This window comes from Anoplolepis gracilipes, chromosome 9, assembly GCF_047496725.1.
Source record: "Anoplolepis gracilipes chromosome 9, ASM4749672v1, whole genome shotgun sequence".
NCBI lineage: Eukaryota > Metazoa > Arthropoda > Insecta > Hymenoptera > Formicidae > Anoplolepis > Anoplolepis gracilipes.
The window spans coordinates 11,672,914-11,698,262 of record NC_132978.1 but is presented as its reverse complement, the minus strand read 5'-3'; the positions used below and the strand labels follow the sequence as shown (position 1 = coordinate 11,698,262).

Here is a 25,349-nt window from a genome sequence, read left to right as displayed (position 1 = left end):
GCGTCATCCGCGGTGCGACGTATATAATAATTAGGATCCGCGAAGGACTGAGGGCAATTGGCCGTTCTCTTACGCGCGTTTTCCTGCCCGCGATGGAAAGGTGGCAACGTGGGTCGACTCTCGCGGCCATGCGGTTAATTATGCTTTACTAACCAGCCGGAGGTCAGGTCCCCCCCCCCTCTCTCCTCCCCTCTTTTCTCCGCACTTCACCTGGGTCCTGGGGGCAGAGGCCCCAAAGGCACCTATGGGCACGATGGCACGACGATAATCGCAAATTGGATTATAATTTGCGGGAGATAAGTCACGCTCGTCACCTCGGCTGCGAAATGGCCGAGGGTGGCGAAGGAGGAGGGAGGTCCGTAGAAAGAAACCGCCGGTCTCTTCTCCGAGAATCGCAGTGGTCCCTTCCTCCCGCCCTCCCCTCTCGTCTCTCCGATGTTTGCCACCCTCTTCGTCAATTATTTAGTAATTGAATGCGAAGAAGCCGAGAGTCATCGTTTAAATTATCATTCCTGGCGAGCCACCGGCGGGCTTATTGTTTATCGCCGTAGCGGGGACGTTGGAATGAGGAAAGAAGGGGACTGAGAGATCATCCTCCGCGCTTCCCCTCCGTGCTTCCCTGTCTCGTTTGTCAACTGTCCACCGGGACAGTGTGTGTTCCAATTGTTTTTTTTTTTTTTTTTTTTTTTTTTTCTTTTTTCCACGAGGGTTGGTGTTTTGCGGAAGACCTCGGACGTTCTACGACACCCTGACCGGAAATTCTGATGAAATAGCGCGATGGAATTATAATTTCATCAGCACTACATTATATTTGAAATATGTCATCGTACCTTACATAATAGAAAATGTCGAAAGCGATGAGGCTATATCCGAATGCAAATGATTAATGCGCGTTTGCTGATTATATACAGCATATAAATGTTTAATACGTACATAGTGTTATTTTCGACTTAAGGCACTTGTAGGAATTCTATTTCGATCCGCGCAGGCTAATTTATACGTTTTTGTATCGTTCAAGGTATTGGGATATATTGCCCGAGAGCAGGGGTGGTAACCTCGCCGTCTCACCTTGACGGCGGAAGAACCACGTCGTCACTACGAATCGAAACCGAAGAGCACGATTTGCCGCGCGGCCGATTCTTATCCGGTTAATAAATAGCTCGGGACGTGACTACAATGTTTCGTGACAACTTAATCACGTGGCGTAGGACCAATCCCTCCTCTCTCTTTCTCCTCCCTCGCCTTCGCGAGAGACTGGATGGATGAATCTACAGAAACCGCACATATTTATGTAAATGCGCGCGAGTCGCGCGGTGTCTGCACCTAACACTCTTTGTTTTACAAATATGGCACTCGACGCCACGTCGCCGGCCATCTTTGTTTGATGAGTCGGCACTAATGCACCGACGACTAACCGCACCGGCAACCGCGTCGATCATCGGCCCCCTGATTGGCATACGATTAACATTAATCATGTGGGCCGAGCCCCGATTCGATACGGAATAACTTTCAGCTGGTGTTACCGTTAATATATTTAAAGTGCACTAGATTACAATATCTCTCGGCAATTAGCACTCACGTGAGTAATCTGCATCTCACTGACAAGCGAGAGTATATTTAGAGTGTATGTATTCTTATGAAATATATGTATGATCCGAAATATGCGCGGATCAAAACGAGTCTTCGAGATCAGATATTTAAGGTCATCAAATTTTTTTGATAATTATATGAGATGTTAAGTTAGAAGAATTAAATCATTTCTATAATTTTTGTAGAGAAAGAGAGAGAGAGAGAGAGAGAGAGAGAGAGCGTAAGAGAAGTTACATTTATCGAGCTGCTTCGAAAAATCGTCTACGTTAAATTATCAAACACATTTTATCTACGTATTTACATTCTATTCAGTAACATCTCTGTTTATATACTTGTCTCCACGTGTGTTTAGCAATTAACGTTGCCCTCACTAACAAACTTTTTTTTTTTTTTTTTATTAGTAGGAGTCGCGCATGTGACGAGTTTTCCCCTCCGGCGCTTAAGGCTTACAGCTATCCTCTTACTCGATCACATTGGTCTTACCCCCGCGCGATGCCCTCTAGATTTTCGGTTATATTTGTATTCGTTGATGCTTTAAAGAGAGAGAAAGAGAGAGCCGTGGCGCGAGGCCGGATTAGTGCAAATGGTAATCCCGTAGGCAAAGCACACGGCATTACACGTGGTAGCTACGTTGTTTTTACAACGGGGACACGTTGCGACGCCCCGCGACACTTGCTTCGTGTTTGCTCGCTCGTTTGATCTTTAAGCGCGCTTCATTTGACGCTTATTTGCCTTGCGCGTGTGCCCCATCTCGCGTGTCTAAGAGAGTCGCAACACTGGCCTGAGATTTCTCAGTTTGTCTGTGATTCAGTTTGTTTGTGAGGGTATGAGGCGAACACGTCTCTCGCAAAAGGATGAAAAGTCGAAGAAATCAATTTCGATTATTACCCGAATCATGACTGCGAATCGTTCGTTTCGTTTGATAAATAAATGCGCGTGGCAGAGTGACTCGTGCGAGACTTGTTTGACGTGTTTTATTCGTGCTATACATAATTGAAAATTGATATTAAACGAAAGTGTGGAGAGTTTGAGAAAGTGTCTGTAATGAGAATTACAACTTCTCTTGGCAGACTCGCGAACAATGTATTCGTCATAGTACATTTGCGACATTTCACGCGTCTCGGATCTCGCGTCAACATATGGCTCCGCTGACATAAGCTCCCTTTAATTTGATGAAGGGCTAAGATGTTCAACATGCATGTCTCGTGTGCGTTTTTCTCGTGTCGATCTAGCTATCGAGAGATTACCGTATTTCCGGTCTCGCGTCACGTAATGCGCTCAAAGTGCGCCATTCAATTTTTAGCGAGACACCTGGTTGCGAAGGAAACCCGATGCCTCTATGCATGCATGCATGCATGTATACCGCTGTGTGTGTATGTGCGTGTCATGTGTGTGTGCGTGTGCGTGTGAGAGAGAATGCGCGAGTAACGATTAATTCTTCCGTAACTCGCCGCCGTCAGGACGGCGCGGATGTGAAAAATTTCGGACGGCCAGTAATGAGGCACGTTCACAAAAGGACCGCGCGTTCACGTCGGACGGCCACTGTCATTTGTTCTTGGATCCACGGTCATTTATTTGGACGCGGGCCCTGGGCTCTCGGCTTTTGTTGCGCACCGTCAAAACAGCATCGCGCAGCATTAACGACGCGCGCCACCCTCTCTATATGGACAGGGTAACTCGGCATCATCGCGCGTCGACCTTTAATGGCATGTTCTTTTGACAAATTTCGAGTCGATAGACAGTAGCCCCGTTGCGTGATTCTCGTTGATCGAGCCCCGCTTGTTTATCGAAATTATCTCAGAAATGACGCGCGATAAATTATCGGTGTATTGACTTTATCGCGTTTATCCAACTCTGATCATGTATGGAAATAAATACAATATGTAATCGCTGCAATCATCGGCCGACTCGCGTTTCAATACATCGATCGAATATGATTAGTGCGCGTTAGTGCGAATAAAATCGCAAGATGTAAGGAAAAGATTAATATACAAGGCCATCGAAGTAATAAGTGGCATTACGTGATCTATATATATATATATATATATATATATATATATATATATATATTGATTGTATATTTAACGGCATGTTATCGATGACACTGCGTGGGTCATTAAAAATGTATATAGAATCGACATATATATTACGCGTGTTTAAGTGCCGTTAGGTGCAAAATTAACAGTTTGTACATACAGGAATATATTAATAACGCGTTTATATTTATTAACTAAATCTGGTATTACGCAAAATTATGTCGACTGTCGTCATAACTCATTCCGCACGGAGTGATTTGTGTAGTATCTAATGCATGATAATTATCAAGCAGTTCTTTGCGCAATAAAAAGCGCACGCTTCCACAGTTAATAATCTACGAGAGTCGTTAGGAATTCAGATTAGGTATCGCAATTTCTGATCGCCGTTTAAAGGTATCCATGACAGTCAAGAGGACATTAATCAAACTATTTTTCCAATAAAAGAGAGCAGGATATACCGCTGCTCAGCTCGCTGTTATACTTCCCGATCTTTTGAACAGGTTACAGCTTACTGATTACTATCTTGTGTGTGCGTAACTAGATTTTAAACCAGTTTGCCATTAGCGACTATCATCCGTTGTATGATAGCCTTGAATATACATATTTCTGAGTATTTATAAAGCGCTGAAGCAACGATAAATTCTCAATTATAAAGTACTCTAACGATCATATACCGAATATATTTTATTTCGTTGCACGGCTATTCTATTGAACAAAACGTTAATATATATAATTTCATAATTTCTATGTGTAAACATATAAAAAAGATTTTTTCCGGAAATTATATAATTATTTTATTAAATATCTTGAAAGATACATAAGATACACAAGTAAAAATATTCATTACGTGCAGTAATTATAAATTTAAATTATTTTGCGCGTATTATTATCTGTGAAAATCTTATGTGTCGGATATAAAATATTTAAGAAAAGAACTTAGAGAATTATAATAATTTCATAGATATCCAGTGCCGTAAAATGAATAAACCAAGAGACAGATTAGTATTAAAACTTAATTTAAAAATATATATCTACAATTATCCTTTTATTTTTCGCCAAAATACAACCCAGTATTTGATTGTTATTGAACAATACAATATTTGAAATTAAAAAAAAACATTTATGAATAAACAATGAACAATGTAAATATATGGCATATATAAATGTTCATTAAATAAAAATCTTATTCGCTAAAAATCTTAGTAGCTCTTGTTTGCATTTAAAAATATTAAACAAAGTTTAAATTTTCAAACGATACCGCTGGATCAATTCACAAGGGAGCTGAAAATTCTGCTCCGCGACTAAGGCGGGAGGGTATCTGATACTATCAGTTGACAATCAGTGGCACCACCCACCGAGATGCCGCAGGTATTATTAACATCTCGAGACAATTGACCGCCGCGGGTCACGACAGTACGAGAAACCCGTTGAATTTATCGTAATTTTATGTATGGCACAATCAGTGGGCTCGGTGGCGGATAAAAAGGAAGGCGAAAGCGCATGATTTACTGCCTTTTAAGAACGCTACCATAGAGGCGATGCCGGCGACCACAGCGATAGAAGTTACGCGTTTCCGACGCGATGCATTGAAAGCGATACCCCTCGGGATGCGATGCGTTCTTAAAACAGACATCATTTAGAGCGACGGAAAGGCTTACAGAACCGGTTTTGTATTTAGTCTCGCGATGTATTTTTGATGCATTCATATTAATTCGTAATTTATAGCGGATCGACTATATGCGCGTTGAGAAGATGCATGCATTCATGGATTTATCGCGCGAGCAGAATTCGAACTCTTTATACAAATTGCACTTGGGGAAATAAAAAAGAAAAATGCGAAACGCATTTTCCAATTTCCAGTTCACGGAGCGATTGTGATTGCCGTTCTAGTTGCGAGCTAAACTTATACGAGTGGCGACATTGTGAATGACGCGCAAGAATGATTAACCGTTGTTGTCCGCGTGAGATGTGTACTTTGGAGCGAATGAAAACTCGACGGGTGTTATTAAGACATTGATCGTCGGGACGATTATAGCTACCTAACTTTCACACGTTACTCTCGACAGCCCGCGGCGAACGAGCGAGCGAGCGCGACGTCGCGATGAGCGAATTAGGTGCCTTAAAGAGCAGCTGATTGCTTCACTTCAGATCGATGCGAGATTTTCTAAGACCATTACTGCAGCCACGGTGTACATCACGGCGCGGCGTCGGGCGCTTTGTTTTTGTAGAGGCAAGCAAGATGAATGACGAGAGGATTAATCGCCTCGGCGGCGAGGCGGGACGGGACGAGACGGGACTCTCGGCTCTAAAACTGTATAAAGCGTTGCCTGCTCTCGCGAGCATGTAACCGGTAATCGGGTGCGCACGTAGTTAAGTAATTTATGCGTCATGCAATCACTGCTACGGATTGAGGTAGCCGGTGGTGGAAAAAAGAGGAGCTTGATCTACGAGATTTACTGCCTCTTGTGCTCGGGCTGGTGAGAGCTCTGAAGAGATGAAAGCTCTCTCTCTCTCTCTCTCTCTCTCTCTCTCTCTCTTTTTCTCTCGCGAACACTGGCGAATGTTCGCTCCATGAGAGCTTTATTCTTGGATCAACAATTTTTTTCTTACTATATAGAATAAACGTAAATATACAACACATTTTCTAGTCGTATTAAATCAGACAGATTGAAAAGGCTTTTTGACTTGTAAGATAAGGAAAGAAATTTTTTAAATTTTAATTAAAATTTTGTGCATCTCGTGAATTATAAATTATCGAAAGTATAAGAAAGATATATACTCGAAGATGTAGACGAATTGAAAAGACTTTAAATATTGTATATCCGTCCCTGAACGAGGATCAGCTGGTGGCTTTGCCTAACGATCGGAAACGATCTCGCGGCTCTTATAGCTCGGCTCGAGGCTGGCCGGTGCAAAGACCCGGCATACTTTGTAACCTCATATACCGTGGCTAATTGACACGCGAGGCGTAGGGTATCGCAGACAACGATAATCTGGGAAACACTCACAGTCCCCGCATTATACTTTATAATAGTACCGGTGGTCGAGCGAAAGAAAAATGAAAAAAAAAAATCGAATGAGGAATCGACGCCGACATTCAATTTTCTTACTGGATTGATAGTGCAATCGATGAGGGGATGAGATAGCGCGACAGGAGGGGGAGGAAGAGACCCCGTCGACCGACGGAAAAAGTCGTCCAGGTGGGTTGTAACTAACCTCTTCTCGGAACTCTTTTATGCCACGCGAGTTGAACGATCGGCTCTTAATGAAGACGTATTATGTTGTTGTCGAGGACGTATCATTTAATGCACGAGCTGTTAATTCACTATTTCGTGCTCGTTTCGCTGTATGCTATACGTTCGAATATATTTATTCTCGGATAACATGTATGTCGTGTAAATTAATATCCATTCGCACAAATGTGGTTATGATAATGTCAATGTTAATATATATATATAATTGTATGTGTGAGAAAAAATAGAGAATTGCATTATGCAAAATAACATGCTGCCATTACCATCGGAGTATTACTAGAGTAGATTCTTTTTCACCGAAGAATGATGTAGAGAAAACTATCACGAATTTATCTTCGGAAATTTCTCCGGGCGTTATCTGTCACGTTTCACAGAGATGCAATTTCTCGTGGAAATTCTCAAATCGCGTTCGAGGAACAAGTGCCACGAATTACGTCACACCGGGTGTCGGCAGTTTCGGAGTTGATACGTTGCTTTTGGCGCACATCCGGACGGCAGGGTACCCAAGGCGGGACGAGGTCGAGATATGTAGTAGGCGGGAAAAAACAAAGCGTTCTCTCTCTTTCTCTCTCTCTCTCTTTTCGAGGACCACCGTGGAATCGAGTGTTACTCGTCTTCGCCGTCGCATCGAACGTCCCCGCGGGCGCACTTACAGTTTGCCGGCCGAGGGGGTTGACGAAACGGTCAAATCGATACAGTGTTTTGTTTTAAGTGACGCTAAAAGGGTCTGACGAGACAAAACATCGGGGACACCCTTCGGCTGCGTTTGCAGTGAAATTTTCGCCATCTTGCCATCTTCTTTGCTATCTCTATGGGGTGTTTATGCCTGGACAAATTGCATTGAACTCTCGTTTCACGCGACACAATGCTGCGTTAACATCTGCAAATATATATATATTTCTAGATGGCAATGTTTAAAAACTCGATTAACTGTATATTTAAAAGAGAGATCTTTCGCATTAAATTATGAAAAAATACTAGAGATTTTGTAAACGGACGAAAATCGCAACGGGCAATATATATATATATATATATAGGAGCAACAATTAAAATCAACAATTTCCACGAAGGAGAAAAAAAGTAGTAACCACGCTTCAGTGTCGTACAATATTTTCCAAACGAGCGGTTGTCATTTGGAAAACACAAAGTACCAACAGCGGAGGGGAGTCTCTTTCTCTCTCTCTCTGTTAATAAATATGCGCGGTTTTGTGCGAAGCGTTCGCCACGAACCGTTACGGCGCGCTGCGTTTCCTCCCCGGGCAGCCGAGCGGACGCATTACATCGTTGATAAGTTTTTTCAATTCGCGAACGTTAAAAAACAAACGCGTTGCCTTCGGTGCCGCGCGCGCGTTCGATCAAAGCGCCGGCATTGTGACGAGAAACACGAATTCCTGGTCTGGAAACGAGTGTTTTAACAACGCCAACTCCCCCTCCGTCTCCCCCCGTCCCACATCCCCGTTCCCTCTTCCGCGGCGGCCCTTCCTCGCTCTTCCGCCCCCCTCGCCCGGAGCCCGGGCACGGCTCTCAAAATCTATTTTCATCGGCGGACAGATGTAACTTCGCTCTCTCGTGGCAGCGACGCGTGCATCGATCGTCAGACGTCTCTCACCCACCTTTCCCTCGCCCCCTCCTGCCGAGGGCGTATGCTCTCTCTTCAATCTGCAGTCAATTGTTTCCAGCTAAACTGTTTGCCTTTCAGTCGGCACCCTTTTGCCGCGCAGCACCGTCTATTTGCCCCGTTAAATGCGGCGCGCGCTTTCGAGACACGCCGAATTTTCGACGCATGTCGTCAGCCGAAGGAGAATAGGGATATCTCGCCAAAGGAGCCTTTCCCCCACTTCACGGATTCCGTGATTGATATCACGATTAGATATCGATACCGCTTATAATTCGTATTTTATTTTTTATGTAAATTATTTCCTCTTGCACATATAATATCATTATGTAGGCAGTTTATAATCTAAATTATACACGTATCTCGGCAAATGAATAAAGCGATTCGCTGGTCTAGTATTAAAAAACCGGTCATTTTTTTTTTTTTTTTTTTGGTCGTCGCTAAGAGATGATTAGGCTGTCATACGGGATTCGATTACGACCGGATCGTTCTGGCGAGTTTTAATTTATTTTTAAGCCGAGTCCCTTCTCTCTCGCTTTCTCTCGTCGGAATCACGAGCACGACTTTGCACGGGCACGATGAAATTAAGACGCCACCACGTCTTATAGGTTTTCAATTCGAAAACAATTAATCACCACTGTCTCCCGCGCGCCTTGCCTGGTATAACAGCTTAATTATAAAACAATCATACTTGGTCGGGGTACCGGTACATGTAAAAGACGATCGAGCGCCCTCCGTAGAATATGTGCTAAATCATCTGCTGGTCGTTTGTTAACAGGTATATATCGGAGCCTTTTTCCTGGTATAACTACCCGCCGTGAGCGCACGAAACGAGAGACGATATCTTCGATACACCGTCATTCGGGGTAAGTACGCTCTCGTTTCTCCTTCGATTCACTTGGATGAATCTATAAAGTCATCGGACGTATCTTCTAAGTGAATAGATCGCGACTCACCGAGAATTTCATCGATCCTTATAGTATTCGTCAAGCGGACACTTTACGCCGTCAAGTAGATGAAATTACAAAGAAATTTGTGAGGAAAGATTTTTTGGCAACGATATATTATAGTAATATATTCAAATTACAGTAATTTAATTAATTGTAGTATTAAATTATAGTATTTATTTAATATAGTATATATTAAAGAATTAAATTAAATATCATGTATGTAATATCTTTTATTTATACTACAATTTATTAGTTGGAGTATCAAACTTTTAAAGTACCTACGTGTCACATATTGATAGACGTAAAATTATCTCGTGCCCTTGCCCTTGCCCTTCTCTTCAAAAGCGTTTTCGTGAAAGCGATACATTTTATGTTGCTTATATAATGACTCTTTCAATCGGCTTAAAAAGTGGCGATCCTGTACGAAGACGGACGCAATTCCCGGCGTATAGTTTGTCAGAGAACATCGAAAAATATCGGTCGTCGATCCGATGATACGTTTTTCCCAAAGGTGGCCCGACGATCAGGACGATCGATATCTCCTGTCAATCTCCTTTTTGCTTTCATTTCTTTTACCCCAAAAACCGCCTCCCTCTCGCCCCCCTCCCCCCTCCCGCACTGTTCGTCGCGCTCGTCTTGTCGTGGCTTCATTCATGCTCGAGGAATTCCTTCTGTTTACGAGTTCTTGAAGATCGCGGGGCCTCCCTGGCCGCTAACCGTCTCGTGGTCAGATTGTCAGTCGCTTAATTAACCGTGAAACGAGCGTAGGGTAGCCGGACACCGTAGACGAGACCGCAGGATGGTAGGACATTCGATACACCCTCCGAACTCTCGCGCAAGAGCAACCTTCGTTGGAAGAACAGCAGTTGGACGGAGAGAAAGAGAGATGAAGATAGAAAAAGTGAGAAGCGGGGTCGTTGGTTCTCCGCGTACGAGATAGTCCTTGGAAAACATCGTAGGTTGATACGTACCTGGCTCTAACTAGGTAACCGGACACCCTGATCACGGGCCGGTGGAATTCTATATCGCACAGGTGGTAGTGGCCACGCATGAAAGTGCCTCCAGTGACAGAACGAATGTTCTCCTATCTTATTGAACGCGGATCAAGCGGGAATGTGTGACATACTTGTGTGCGCGCGCGCACCGGACTATTGCTTAACGATTAATTATTTCTGGACCTAGAAATCCATCTTCTCGTTCCAACAACGAAAAGACTCGATTTATATTTGTGATTTAAGAAATTTTTTTCATCCACATCAATAATATTATATATCAGCATTTTATTCAGTTAAAATATCATTACGTTCGACATAAGTGAATAAAGCAATCAATCAGTGTCAATTATCGGTCACGTTTAATCCATGTAATTATTTCCTTCGACCTCACGAGAGATATCTCTAAAAATTACGATCGGTAACATTCACGAGTGAGCGTTGAAAGTCCACACTGTGCGAGATTACACAGGTAACATCAACGACGCTAATTGATCTGTAATTCCATCCGGCGCGTATCGATTCGCGCATTTGATTTGTACGTTTTACGTTACGCGCACTCGTCGTAATGTTACGCTCTCGCTCTCTCTCTCTCTCTTTCTCTCTCTCATGCATTTATTAGATTATTAAGAATCTAACAGGTGACGTCGGAAGAGAAGACGAGCGTGAATCAAACCTGTAAAGATCAATCTTGGATGGATTGAAGTCCACGCGGGTGATAAATTTCGATATGATAAAGGCCGATATGTGCGCGCGTATCCCGATATCGTTAATTATCCGTCAGGCCTGCGTTGTTACGGAACGAGTGTAATGAGCGGTGTCAGGTGATCGAGGCTCGTTTGAGCGTATCGGTTGGCGCCGAGGTCACGTCAACGTGAGCCATCTCTTCTCGCGCGTCGACACCTTCCTGAGAACGCGCATCGCGAGCATTGTAATCACCGCGATGTGATGTATCACGCTATATTATAGACGTCTGTCGACGTGAGATCGAGACTCTTATTCTCGGTTTCCGCGGCGCGAGTGCTTGAAATATTCTAGATCGACAACCCACAGTAAAATATGCGATAACTATCGGATGACATTTTTCACAGACAGCCTCAATTTCATCTTTTGCATTGATTGCCCTCTCTCGCGAATCGTCGATTACATGATAAAACTCTTATCGCGTTGATGACTTATATTCTCGAGTAAACATTGCTTATTCACAAGTCAAATTTAACATTTGATTATCGAAATATCGAACACAAGTTTTTGATCTTGGGACGACAATTCTAACGGGGGGGGGGAGGGGAGAGGCGGAGGGGAGGAGAGGGAGGGGCGTGTTAATTTCAACATCGCTGCGAGCAGAGCTCGTAACGTTTAACATCTGCGTGAGCGTGAAGTTGTAAGCATCGGAGAATCGAGAAGACACGCAATCGCGCATTAAACTCAGCATCGCGAGAGGGAAAGGATCGGCGCTCAGGATGGCATCTCATCGCTATATTTCATTGCCCGGCGCGCGGGAACAAAGCGTTGCGAGAGGGATATCGGTTACCTCATGAGCCCCTTCACATACGATCGTCGAGTACTCTTTTCAACGCCTTCAATGGTCCCTCCCTCCTGACGGAAAGCACGTTTTCTTTCTTTTTTTTTTCCCCCTTTCTCTTTCCTCTTCGCACTTGTTCGACTACGCCACTTCCATCTCCTTGTTTCTCCCCCTTTCCTCGCGAGTTCTTAGCCAGGGCAATCCGCCTCGGCGCGATCCTTCTTTTCAGCACGCATAATACGCTCCTTTAGCCCCCTAATGAGCGGCAATTACTGTGTCTCTACGGCTAACGATCAGTGACGATCGATGATCGTCTCTCTTTCCCTCTCTCTCTCTCTCTCTCTCGTGCACGGAGGGCCCCCGCGTGCACGCCCTCCGTGAACCGGCAACCATTTGTTCGAGAGCGAAACAAAGCTGGACCGGCGGCGGCGGTCGGTGCGCGCGATAACACTTGGCCGGTGGGGATCGATGAAGTTGCAGCGCAGCATCTCTCTCTCTCTCTCTCTCTCTCTCTCTCTCTCTCTCTCTCTCTCTCTGCCCGCGCGCGCGTTCCGTACGTGAAAACTTGTTCCTGCGTTCCGAAGGAGCGAACGTTGAAGAGGCGCTCCGAGTCAGCGGAATATTAATGAAATGACGATTGGTGCCAGCTAACCTCTGCGTGTCTGCAATTACTCGTTAAATAAGAGGATGATTATTAGTAGGTAAGTCTTGAGGCGTCGGACATTTAACGGCTGTTCTCATCGGTACTATGGACAATATGCTGCCTTTGACTAAACGTTGTATGTTGTATGAGTGTACTATCAAGTTTTATAAATACGGTAATATCTATCCATCTACCTATATATCTTAATAGAGTTTCATATATATATATATATATATATATATATATATATATATGTTGTGTACGCACATACACATATATATGAAACGGTTCATTAACTTTGCATTTTTATATCGTTCGTTTGTAATACAAGATATATTTCTTGTTTCTTTTTATCCAATTTTCTTAAATAATGACATTTTACACTGTTTCGTATTATTATATAAAATTGAGAAAATTAAGAAATAGAGAACAAAAGCATGTTACTACGATCGATGGTAATTATGGCGAATTTATTTTACCAGCCAAAGTATGAATGAGCATTCTCGATGAATGATCTCGCAGTTACACGTTCAAGGCTGATCGAATTGTACTAACGAGAGACAATAGTTGGTTCCGATTCACCTGAATGCAAATAACAATGTTTCGTTTGAATTCGAAATTCGCTTTCGTTCGTACTATTTGCTACATAGCTGCGTGATCAGCCATGCAAGCGTGTGAAATTTCGATCAGTCGTCAAGAATTACAGCGTTCGCGTTTTCGATCGATCACCCGCTCGCGTTCAGGTGAACGGCGTATAGATTGGGGACAGCAAAAATTTCATGGAAAACAAAATTTCATCCGAGACCTTCGCAAATCACAAATCCGACGATTCTATTCGTATAATGCTATTTTCGTGTTTCCGTCGAATTATCGTATTTCTCAAATATAGATCCACGTCACGTGAGTGGGCGTGATGAGATCTCGTTTATAAATGTCACGTGCATGTGGGTGTGTGTATGTGTGTACATATATTTGTGCGTGCGCGTATGTGCGTCGCTGGTGGCAATCTCACTCTTTGAGAGAGGGACAAAGGATCGGCAACAACGGGAGTCTCGACTGCCGAGACGCGGAGTCTGATCGTACAGACACAAATTGTACAGACGAAATTGTTAGTATAGGTGCGACGTAGAACGGGAGAGAGATTGCCGGACGCACGTCACCGGACGATTCCGTGTACGAATCGATATCATCGTACGAATTAGTAGCTTGCGGTCCAATATCTCGCCCTAATATTTCGCCGCTGACTCCCCGTCGGGCCGCACACACGTTTCCGTGGCACGTAGGTGCTTCTCTCTCCTAACCCGCGTTGGGGGAACCCCCACGGTGATGGCGTGAAAACAGGCACCCGCGCGTTTGCTTGCCAGGTCCGCACCACACTCGTGAAACAAAAAGTGATCCCGGCGGAAACAAGTGACAGCTGGCCCGCGCACGTCAATTACCTATTTGTACCTTTTTGCCCCCTTGCCATTTCATCTTCTTTCTAGGTAGACGTGTCTCGCGAATGCGTCTAATTATTTGTCGATGGACTGCTTCCTTTGAGAATTTGTCAGATTCAGATGAAAACGTTTGTCGTAGGCAGACTTTATTGGCGAAATATGAACTTAATTGCGGCTATTAAAGCGAATTTATAACAACTTAATTAATTAGAGCATTAGTATTTTAAACCGCAGCACACGTGTTTGAGTAAAAATAACGTCAAAAATTCGCATAATCTTTATACATATATATATAGCTTGTTCTTCGCGAATTAATTATATCGTCGCGAGTCCTGCACTTCCTTCGCTTCGTGTACGTTACGCGATTTTCCCCAAGCACTTAATTACACACCGACACATTCCGTGTTCTTATTAAATCCCGTTTTTCGCCCGCTCTCGTTTTCTGCATCGCGATATATACTCTACATCACCGCGCGCGCTGCCTGCCAGCCGCTATCAATCACGTTACCTCTTGACAACCCTTGACAAAAAGCTGCCACGCGAATTGCGCGGCCACCCCAGGCGAGTGGCAGTAATACCCGAGTTCTTTTTCATTGCTTCCTGAATATCGCTCAGAATGTCGAAATACGGAATCATTAGTAACCGCCGCGCGTGATCCCGACCGCGACTCGCTCGCTCGCTCGTTCCTCGCCTCGGCCGCTGCCCCGGCAATCTATCACGAAGGGCTCGTGCGAGCAGGTGTCATGGCAGTCTGGCCGCTAATGATCCTGGACATCCAACGTGGAATTAATCATTGCCTTTGTCTCTACTGCTTTTTGCCCGCTACGCGGCTTTTTGGCGGTCTTCTCTCTCTCTCTCTCTCTCTCTCTCTCTCTCTCTCTCTCTCTCTCTCTCTCTCTCTCTCTCTCTCTTTTCTAGCAAATCGTGTATACGCTACTCTTCGGTCATTATCATTGTTAATTCGTCGACCACGAAAACTGAATACTCTCACGAGGTTTTGATGATGAACGCTTTCAGATGGGGATCATCATCGATTCGATTACTTAACGATCATAACATGACTGCGATGTCGATCTAATTGTACATGAAATAATATTTTTCATGTTAGCGGTCGCGTAATGCAGTTTGCACAGTGACGCATGTTAATTCTTTAATATATTCCGCATCAAATCACGATACTATTCAATTTTAGCTAACAACAATCTAATAGATAGATTTAGCGGTCTTAATGTTCTCTCGTTGGTAATTCAAAGGTTAAATCGATTTGTAAAAGCAATCTCAAATGCAGAGGCAACGTCGTCTCCGGCTACGATAAATTGAACGGTCTCGAAACGACTGTGCTCGATGTTACCTTTCGCTTATTTGTGAGAGGATTATGATTTTTCTCTCCCGCAAAAAAGAAAAAGAAAAAAAAAAATTCTCTCTGCGTTGCAATTTTCTCACGCTGGCGCTTCCCGAAACGGGAATTCCGCCAGACATCTGTCGTCCATCTGCGGGTGGACATTCCCGAAGACTCGCGGCCGCAGGACATTTTTCGCGGTGGCAGATTGCGCAACGCGATGACACATCCGCGTCTCTTCTTCCATATTCCTTTCTCGTTTAAGGTCATCAAGATAACGGCAATGCTGCACTTGAGTGACACTTGACCGTGACTCGAAGAAGAGAAGGTACCGGAAGGCATATAATAATGATTCGAAAGGACGTGCATCTCGCACACGGGGAGACTTCACGTGACCATAAATCCTGCCGCCGTCTTTTCTGGCCGTTGTGATTTAGGTTTTATGCAAAATTATATCCGCGTTTCCTCCAGGTACTTATGAGAGATAATTTCCCGCGGCGACATGTTTAACAAAACACATACATATATTCTTGGCGAATCTTTACGATATTCTATTTTCTCAGAATGAACGAATAAACTATTACGATATTATTTTCCTTCGAGGAAATATTTATATTTAACTTAAAAAAATTAATTAAATAATGTTTTATAGCATCTCAAGAAAAAGTATTTAAAAAGTACTTAAGATGATAGTTTTAAAAAGAACGAATAACGTAAGTTGATAGTATAACAATAAATAAAAATATTGATGCGATTCGCGATATATTTCTACAAAATAATATACATTTCATCAAAAAAACAAAAGGATGCATCCTTTCCACTGCTTGTAGTCACTCGAGTAAAAAAAGAAGAAAAGAAAGAAAAAGGAAAAGAGCGCAATCGGAGTCTCGGGTCGTTCACAAAGAAAAGAACTAACCGGCATCGCGCGAATCCTGATGGAAGAGAACAAGTCCGGAAGGGAAGGAAGGGGTGTAGCGACGGGAGGTGGCAACGCAGACGAGATCTGCGTGGAAACGCAAACAGAGCGGGGCCTGTAATACACCGGAGACTTTATCAAAATCTGATAACTTCAGAGGCGAAGGCAACGCCGAAAGAGGAGAGAGAGAAAGCCGGAACACGCTCGAGCTAAGCCACCCCCGAAAAGCCGGCAACGCAGAGGGTTGTTGGTGGTGGTTATACATCCCCCTCGATCACCCGTGCCTGGCCGTAGACATCTTCCTCTCCCTCCTTCCCCCCCCCCCTTCTACTCCTCCTCTTCCTCCCCTTGGGAAGTCTCGATTCTCGCACAGGCTACGACGCTCCGAGTTCCCTTGGACCTGCGTTTGTATTTGCGCAAGGATTTCTGCGCGTATTCTGTACGTATCTGATTCTACGAACGCGTTTATGCGTTAAACTCTCGCGCGTTTTGTATAATTAATGGCAACACACGTCTCTACGAATGTATCGAAATGTATAACGAGATTTGCCACGTGAAATTAATAAACGATTAATAATTGAAGGTGAATAATTGAAAAGAATTGAAATGGCATTTTGCGATGATAACACTCTTAAAAGAATGCATCATTTAAATAGTTTTCTCGACGCATGAATTTTATAATTGATTATATGTCCTCTGTGACTTCCATCTCCGTTATCCGCGTTCTACCGCAAAACGTGACAGAATGCGCCCACCGGCGGGCGGAGCACCGGCAAGAACCTACCCGTTCCATTCTCGTCTTCGTAATATATAGCTCTTACATACATCGACATACGCATACATGGACACTTTCGCACACGTAATGGCGACCGCGCGCATCCACACACAGACACGGGAGTAGCTACGTGCGAGCACGGAGATTGCTCCGGGGCTTTCGGGGTTGAGCATATTGAATAACTCGCTCGCTGGACCGCGAAAATATACCGCGAGGCTGGCAGAGAGTATGCGGATCGACGTTTCTGAAAGGACCTTCCAGGATCCTCGGGGCGGGCACCGTATCCTGTCTACGTGTCTATCTAACCCAACCCCCGGGTCAGGAACGGCGACGACGACGACGACGACGACGACGACGACGACGACGACGACAACTACGCGACGGAGTAGACTCGCTTCGGCTTTACCCCCGTCTGTCAGAACTGAAAATGCACCACGAAGGGAATTTCGTTACGACAGGAGCTGCGACGTTCTTCGCGGGCGCCGACACGTGACGAAAATGAAACATTTGAGACGTGCATCTCGAGGATGTCTTTGCATCTCGATCATTTTCCACGAGACGCGGCACAAACGGCGACTTAGATGGTAATAATCCCAGATGCGTGCTTAAATTGCCGATTACATTGACGTAAATCGATGCAGAGATAACGCCGGTATGATCGGAAATATTTTACCAATTTTTCAACATTTTCGGAACATGAATGATAAAAAAAATGGATATGGAAATCACGTGAAATTTTTAGTACGGAATGTACTTATTTACCAGAATTTTACAGTCTGATCGTTGGCAGATTTTATCAATCGGGAATTAAGCTCTTTACAATGCGCGGTGGGTGCCTTCCTCGTCGATGTTGTTCAGAATTCATAATTCGCGAATAAAAAGGGAATTGCCTAAAAGAGTGGAAAGTACGGCTGATAGATGGAAAAATGATGGAAAAAAGCCGCTATTTTTTTGTGGATTACATTATTCAGTGTTTCGGAACTAACAACGATTGTAACAAACTGCGTTATCCAGTGATGCAAAATATCTCTTATGAATTTTTTAATGGTGTGCTTTTTTCCACGTCGTGGCTAATGAACGCTACCTGTATACTCGGTGACCGAGTTATTAAATATTGGAAGCACGTAACAAAAAGCGCAAAAAGCCATTTCGATATAAATAGGAATTGCGGAGAAAAATTACAGAGAAAAGTCCATATAATACCGAAAATATAATTGAATAAAATGTATATAAAAATTTATCTAAAAATTATCTAAAATAAGAATTATATTATAGTGTGTTCAATTTATATGTAATTCTGGGTACTAGAAATCTTATAAATAAATAATTATGCTCTACTTGTATAATTATTTATTTATATTTCTGCATGATATGGTTAGTAATTAGTAATTGGGAAATATAGTCAATACATAATTAATAAATACAAACGAAGAATAGATATAATTCGAGGAGTTTAGAATAAAATTATATCAACATGTAACGCAGTATGATTTCAAATAACTCGAAAATATGATACATGTATTCCTATTTATCATATATATTAACTCTCGGAATGTCATATTTCTAACTTTCAAATTTTACATGCTAGTCGATTTTTCTGGAAGGATCTGCAAGGTCCTCGGGAAGCTTTTTACTTCTATCTAAACGCAGAATGTATAAGCAAGGACTTCGTCCTGGGATTCGAAGGAATACGTGCAGGAAAATGTGGCTCGGGGCCAGACACCAAATGTCATTACGTCGGGTAACGATAGGTACATCGTAGCTATTGATGGATAGCTTCACTTGACTATAGAGACCCGTGGAATTGTAACATAATCTTCGTTTTGAATTATTTCGCATTTTCAAATAATGACAGTAAAATAAGGTAACATAATTTTATGTTGTACAAACTGTATAGCTTTGTAAAAAAAAAAAATTGGTTTCTAATAATAACTTTTTAATTATTCAATTATCGTTTTCTTTGAGTTAAATGATATTTTCGAGAAAATCGCTATAATATCACTATAAAAATAATATTTCATAAAATTTTAATAATAATAATATTGCATTCTGATTACAATATTACGTGCGAAATATGTCTAGTATTTTTAATACGATTCATTATTACACGAAAGAAATTCTAACGCAGTTTTTATTTGATTTTATCACAATGCATAATTCGAAAAAATTATGCGATATTATGTTCCGTTTAATAAATCTTGTAGTACGCATATTTTCTCGCGACGGAAAGACATGACAACTAAACACACGACAAATGATCTATTTTACCGTCAATGACGCAACGAGCAGTTTTATAATCGCGATCATTATGCGGCAACTTATATAAACATTTTCTTGTATTTTTAACAAACGTGTGGTTTAGAGACAGTACGAGTCTCGAATATGTAATCTTCTATTCGCTGCGCAAAGCTCATCAAGATCAATTAGAGCAGTATGGTCGAGCCATAGTCGACCGTTAACGATATATCAATTACAGCGTTAGACGTAGATAAGAACTATTAATGACTTCATTCAGAGCGCAATAATTACACGATACGTCCACGAGCATTGGGGACAGATCTAGGTCGGCGCGACTTTCCACAGCAGTTTATCGTGTGCAGGTTATCGAAGCATTCATCCTGATTTACGATTGAAATAACGCACCAATACAGAATGAATTAACATTTTAACCTATTAGAATATTGCATGTCGTTCATGAGACGTACACGAGAGATTCCGATGTACATTTTGACGAGTTTCGATAAAGGATGTGATACAATAAATTGACTTTTGTAACGCGAAAAAATTAATGTTTGTTTTAATTTTTTTTTTTCAATTGTGGATATATTGTGTTTTAAACGCGTGTTATAAATTATTTCATTCATTAAATGTCTTTCATATTTGGATTGGTTTTTAATTTTATAAAAACTGTTGGATACACAGATGCCTTATATCTTTGACTTAAAAACCATCCAATTAACTTTCGAAATCATTTAGACAAGCATTAAATAAATATTTTTCCTCAAACTCAAGCAAAGTAATATCGCGCATGCAAGATCGCGTGTGTTCGCATTGTGAACTGGCGTTCGGGATTCTCGAGGAAGCACTAGCGAAAATGTTCAGGTAGGTCTGAAAACTTCCGAAAACTCATAAATCACACCGGGAAGAACATCCGGTTCGCCCGGTTCGCATGTCGACCACACGAGGTTTTCCAACAAGAAAAAAATGGAAACGTTTTTTCTGTGAAAGAAAACCCTCAAGTTTTCCTTTTACGCAAATAATGGCGGCTTCGTCGGCGATAAATAGCTGAACAATGCGATCAGTAGACCGTTGTTACCTGGTACGTTACCTCGAGGTTGCTCGTCAAGTTGTATAGAAATGACAGGTACAAATTTCCAACAAAGATACTTCCGCTTTCTATCTATCTACACCTCATCAATAATCTCCTAATAATATTAAGTTGTGACTAATCAGTGTAGAATTTTCTTTTCAAAATCTTTGCATTCGGTAAACTTGGATATCCTTTCGTTTCTTCTAAGGTCGACGACATTCTTATTGCTAGATGATGTTTAAGTTTGTATTTCCGCGTTTTCAAGATAAACGATAGGTAACAATCGAAAAAGTATCTGCATTGACGCATTAGCAAGTAATGATTGTCTAAATAGTTTTGAGGAGTCGATTAATTTTTCTTCGCAGATTATGATATATTAAAATAAAAAAAAAAAAAAAAAAAAACTTATGTTGTTCGAGAGAGAAAAAGAGAGCTCTCGTCTTAGGAATATAATTAACGAAAAAATACAATATTTAAAGCCATGAAAGGGGAGGAGAAAAAAATATTTCTGCATGATATTCCTTTGATTTTCCTGCACAAAGAAAGCTGGAGAAAGCAAAGATTTGAGACTGATTCAAATGCTATTTTAAAGCTATCCTGGAACTTCGGCGCTCGAGTATCGCCAGATGGAAGGATAGAGAGAAAAAGAGAGAAAGAGAGAACGCGACGTCAAAACACAATTTGAAAGACGTAATTCGAAAATCGTCGTTCGCCCGACGGCAGCGACCCTCCGTCGGACGTCAAAATGAAATTACGCGACCCTCCACGCGGGGACCTTGGGGCAAGCACAAAGGCTCGTTTGCCGAGGATACAGTACAACAATCTGTCTAAAGGGACCTAAACCACTAATCGTTTCGCGATTAACTTCCATTAAACGCTACTTAATGAACAAAACTTTCCTTCTACCTTATAACTGACGATTTCTAAGACGTATGTGAATCGACTTCTTCGATTTATCACGGTAGATTCTTCGTTGACGTTTTATATGAAACGATGTCGAGTATCTTGATAACTAGAATTACGATGCTCGATAAATCGTTCTTATAGTTTTTATTGTAATTGATCTATTGATCTATTGTAACTTTTATGCAGTGGCTATAGCATTGCGAAACAAATAGTGTTGTATAGGATACAAAAGATTTTCCGGTAAACTTTACACCGGGGAAATATGTCTTCCATATGGGCTCATTGTTTAGCCATGTGTTACCGGTGAAATATAGAAAAGTATCTTCTTCGGCGTAGAAGATTCAAGGCTCAATCTTTAAAGTTTAACTATACTGACAGGCTTTCGTTTAAGATATTGCACATGCGTATTTTTATAACAAAATTAAACAATTATTTAGCACTTTCAATATTGTGGATTCAATAATTTAATCATTATAATTTAATTATTTATTAATAATTTGATTATTATTTAACTTAATGATTGTTATTTTAATACATAAACTTATGATTTAGCGATTGTTATATAAAAACGTACACGTGTTTATAACTTTATGCTCGTTAATTTATCGTGCGTTTAATGACATTGAAGATTTAAATGAGAACGAATACTAAAGCGACGTATATACAAAATATTTTGCTTTCTTGTTCTAAAATAATATTTTTTTAAAGAAGAAAACAAAATATTTTGTATACGTCGCTCTATTATTTTCATTTAAATCTTCAATGTTAAATTATCAAACACATGATAAGTTAACGAGTATAACTTTATAAACACATGTATGTTTTTAGATAGCAATCGCTAAATAAAAAATTTATGTATTAAGATAACAATTATTAAATTAAATTATATATATATAGATAATACGGAATGATTGCTAGTCTACTTTTTTAGAATTCGATTCAGTTTACTTTGCAGAAGAAGGATATCACGGCTTAAATGAGTAAAAATTCGAAATCCGACAAATTAATAAATTGTTTGACAGGATGACAGCGTGATTTTTGTCGTTTAGGCGATTAATATTTTTAAAAGCTCGCTCTTTCCGGCTAAGAGGAAGAATAGGATTAGATTTATGACACACCTGTTTTTCGCTGCAGCAGCGCGATCCCTTTGCCTTCTATTTTTGAACCAATTTCCAACCTGCGTCGGCGTGAGTCCCGTCGCAGCGGCTAGCTCCCGCTTTTTTCCCGGATTCGGATAAGGGTCCTGGAGATACCATTCTCTGAGTAGCGACCTGGTTCTCTCTTTGAAGCAGTGAGTCTTCTGCTCGCCGTCCCAAATCGTTCTTGGCAATGGAAATTTCTTTCGAACGCGATACTTGTCCACGGGACCTAGCGGTCGGCCGCGAAGTTTCTCGGCTTCCTGATAGTGCGCTTCCAGCCACATGGCCTGCAGCTTACCGTGAGAGTCCTTGGTGAATTTGTGCCTCTCTAAAATGGCGTAGAGCTCGCGATAATGTCCCGAGTGGAATGCGACGATAGCACGCGCCCTGAGAACGGCCTCGTTCTGATTCAGTTCCTGAATGTTGGGATGAGCGACCGGAAGACTCCATAGAAACCTAGCCAGCCTCTCGATGTCACCGCTCTCTTCCAGAGTTTCGCAGACCGTGGCCACTTGGCTGACGGAAAAGGATAACGTTGGTAAAGCGAATATCGGAGCAGGCACGAGCGGACCGTTCGCGTTCGACGGCGTGGTCCCAGCGGCGGACATCTTCCTGGAACGGCGATCTTCTCACGATCCACCAATTCTGGCCCCAGCCTATTTCGGAGTCGACGTCACCCGGTCGCGGTTCAAGAAACACGCGGCTCCGATTTATGTTTGCTCTTGGATTTTTTCATGATTCGTTGAAATCACCCGCGATACGTTCTCTCATATTATAAACAGACGTAACGGTCACTGGAGGATTATCCACTTCACCATTGACACTGTAAAATTCTAAAGTCCGCAAGTACAAACGAAGCAGGCGTTACGACATCTAAAGAGAGAGATGCAACGTTTTTAAATCTCTTATAAGGAGAAAGAGAGAGAGAATTATTCTCGAAAAACAACTGATTTTCCACAAGTATTAAATTCTGAAAACTTGATGATTTCCTCTTTCTCTCTCGCGTCTCACGAAACGTCATCGATTAAATTCGAAATAATTCTTGAAGTGACACGTGACAACGCCGTAACGTGGTACAGTAGGAGCGCGTCGTAGGAACTCCGTTGCTCATCGTAGATCGCTGTCAGGTTGGTTCGCGCGAGGATCGTTCTCCAGGTAGTTCAGGGTAACACCCACTAGGCCCAGGCACGCTGACGCTCTTCCACGTCGTGGGGATATCACGCGAGGCCGCTGTTGCCTGGATCGTATCGGATAGCAAACTGGTTTCGTTTACAAGCCGGCATCTCGGCACCGGCCCTACCCAGCATGATACGTTTGTACGCGCCCGTTGCAACCAGGCTGTCTCGCTGGCGCTCTAGACGTACCTCTACCTCTGTCTCGCTACCTCCACCACCTTCCGACTTTGCGGAGGGGTACGGACGAGAAAAAGAGATAGAGATATAAGGTATCGGGGTGCCAATGTACAGACCACGCCTACGAGGCACACCGGGATTGGCCGGATCCTATCCTCGTAGCCATGGTAACCTTTCTTCGTCCTTCCGTTAGGCAGTGTAGGGAGCTACGCTTGTGTCGGTTTAATTATCCCTACCACGCGTGCTAACCGGAGCCGGTATACGAACCCCACCGTGAATGCTCTTCCACCACCATTGATGCTGGCGGTACCTCTCACGCACCCTCTCTCTGACAGGCGGAAAGGAAGCGAGACGAGGAGAGAGAGAACGATCGATGTACTCGGCAGAATGTGGGACGGAGAAGTTGGTAGCTTGTACGCGATTGTAGAGGGGAGGCAAGGCATGATCCCGCGAGCTGCTGTTCCTGCTGCCGTGACGCCACTGCTGCTGTTGCTTCTGTTGCCGTGATCTCGCGACGAACTGTTCTCGACGTTAGTACCCGGTGATAGCTAGATAAGATTGATAGGCTGCCAGCCAGCGCTCTCAGACGCGTTTACTTATTTTACTTTATTTTTACTTAGTTTTACTTCATTTTTCAATCTTGAACGCATTTTTTTTTTTTATGTTTCGTTTATTCGAATTTGTTTCATTTTTTTTTTGTATTATTATAGAAATATTTCCTTTTCTAATATTATTTAATAATGATGACATGGACAATAGCTTATTATCAGAAAACGAATGATTGTATAGAAAAAGTATGCTATTTATAAAAAAAACAATTTTATTTATTTTGTTAGATATCTGTATTTTTTTATGGGAAAATATTTTCTCACAACATTGATTGAAAAGAATTCTCTCAACTCTCAGTCAAAAAGGTTTTTGTCAAAATAACGCTAAAACTATTGCTAAAGTATAATATTCAGTTTTCATATGGAGAAAAATCCCATAACCGATTAGATCTCATATATCTTAGACAGAATGACGATAAAAGCCGAGCATATTGAAGAATCGCGGACGTGCGACGGCGCCGAAGGCGTCTCCGTTTTATCGAACGCGCAGCCACCGCGAAAGCTCCAGTCCCGCGATGGATATTCTGATTTTATTCCACTTTGGTCGCGTCTCGATGTAGTCCAGCAAATCTCATTTTAACCTTGGAATCCGTAGACGAATTCAATGAAATTTGTTACATATACGGATCTGTGCATAAAAGGATCTAACTGTCAAAAATGAGATTGTCATAACGTAGTTTAAAAGTCTACTTTCAGCATTTAGGAGCATTTCTAAGAAAATTAAATTTAAAAGTATAATAAAAAATTCTGTCATAAATATCACGAATATACAAATCTATTCGTGCTCGATACGAATCTAAGATATTGTTTTTATGTCGTTTGTACTTGCAAAATTCATCGGCATTCAAATTTTCTTTAATTGACATTTAAATATTTTATCAATTAAACCGACGAATAACATATAATATTCATATAACTTGTTACATGTAACTTACGTTTAGCGCGAATAATAATCGCTCAAAC

The 25,349-nt window shown here is 42.1% G+C and overlaps 1 protein-coding gene and 1 long non-coding RNA gene across 5 annotated transcripts in view; one reads left to right on the top strand and one right to left on the bottom strand.

Annotated features, from left to right (window-relative positions):
- LOC140669246 (uncharacterized) overlaps nt 1-9,351 on the top strand; it is an 81,679-nt gene extending 72,328 nt beyond the window's left edge. The window contains exon 3 of the long non-coding RNA XR_012047319.1: nt 9,274-9,351. This is a non-coding gene — a long non-coding RNA (uncharacterized lncRNA). The remainder of the gene's footprint in view (nt 1-9,273) is intronic.
- Optix (optix) overlaps nt 1-23,806 on the bottom strand; it is a 47,569-nt gene extending 23,763 nt beyond the window's left edge. For 2 of the 4 annotated variants that reach the window (XM_072898900.1, XM_072898901.1), the window contains exon 1: nt 22,406-23,806. In XM_072898900.1, coding sequence (XP_072755001.1) covers nt 22,406-23,034 — 629 coding nt within the window. In that variant the 5' untranslated portion in view covers nt 23,035-23,806. The remainder of the gene's footprint in view (nt 1-22,405) is intronic. The other 2 variants (XM_072898897.1, XM_072898899.1) reach the window with 1 other exon arrangement.
- Nucleotides 23,807-25,349: the final 1,543 nt, after the last annotated feature.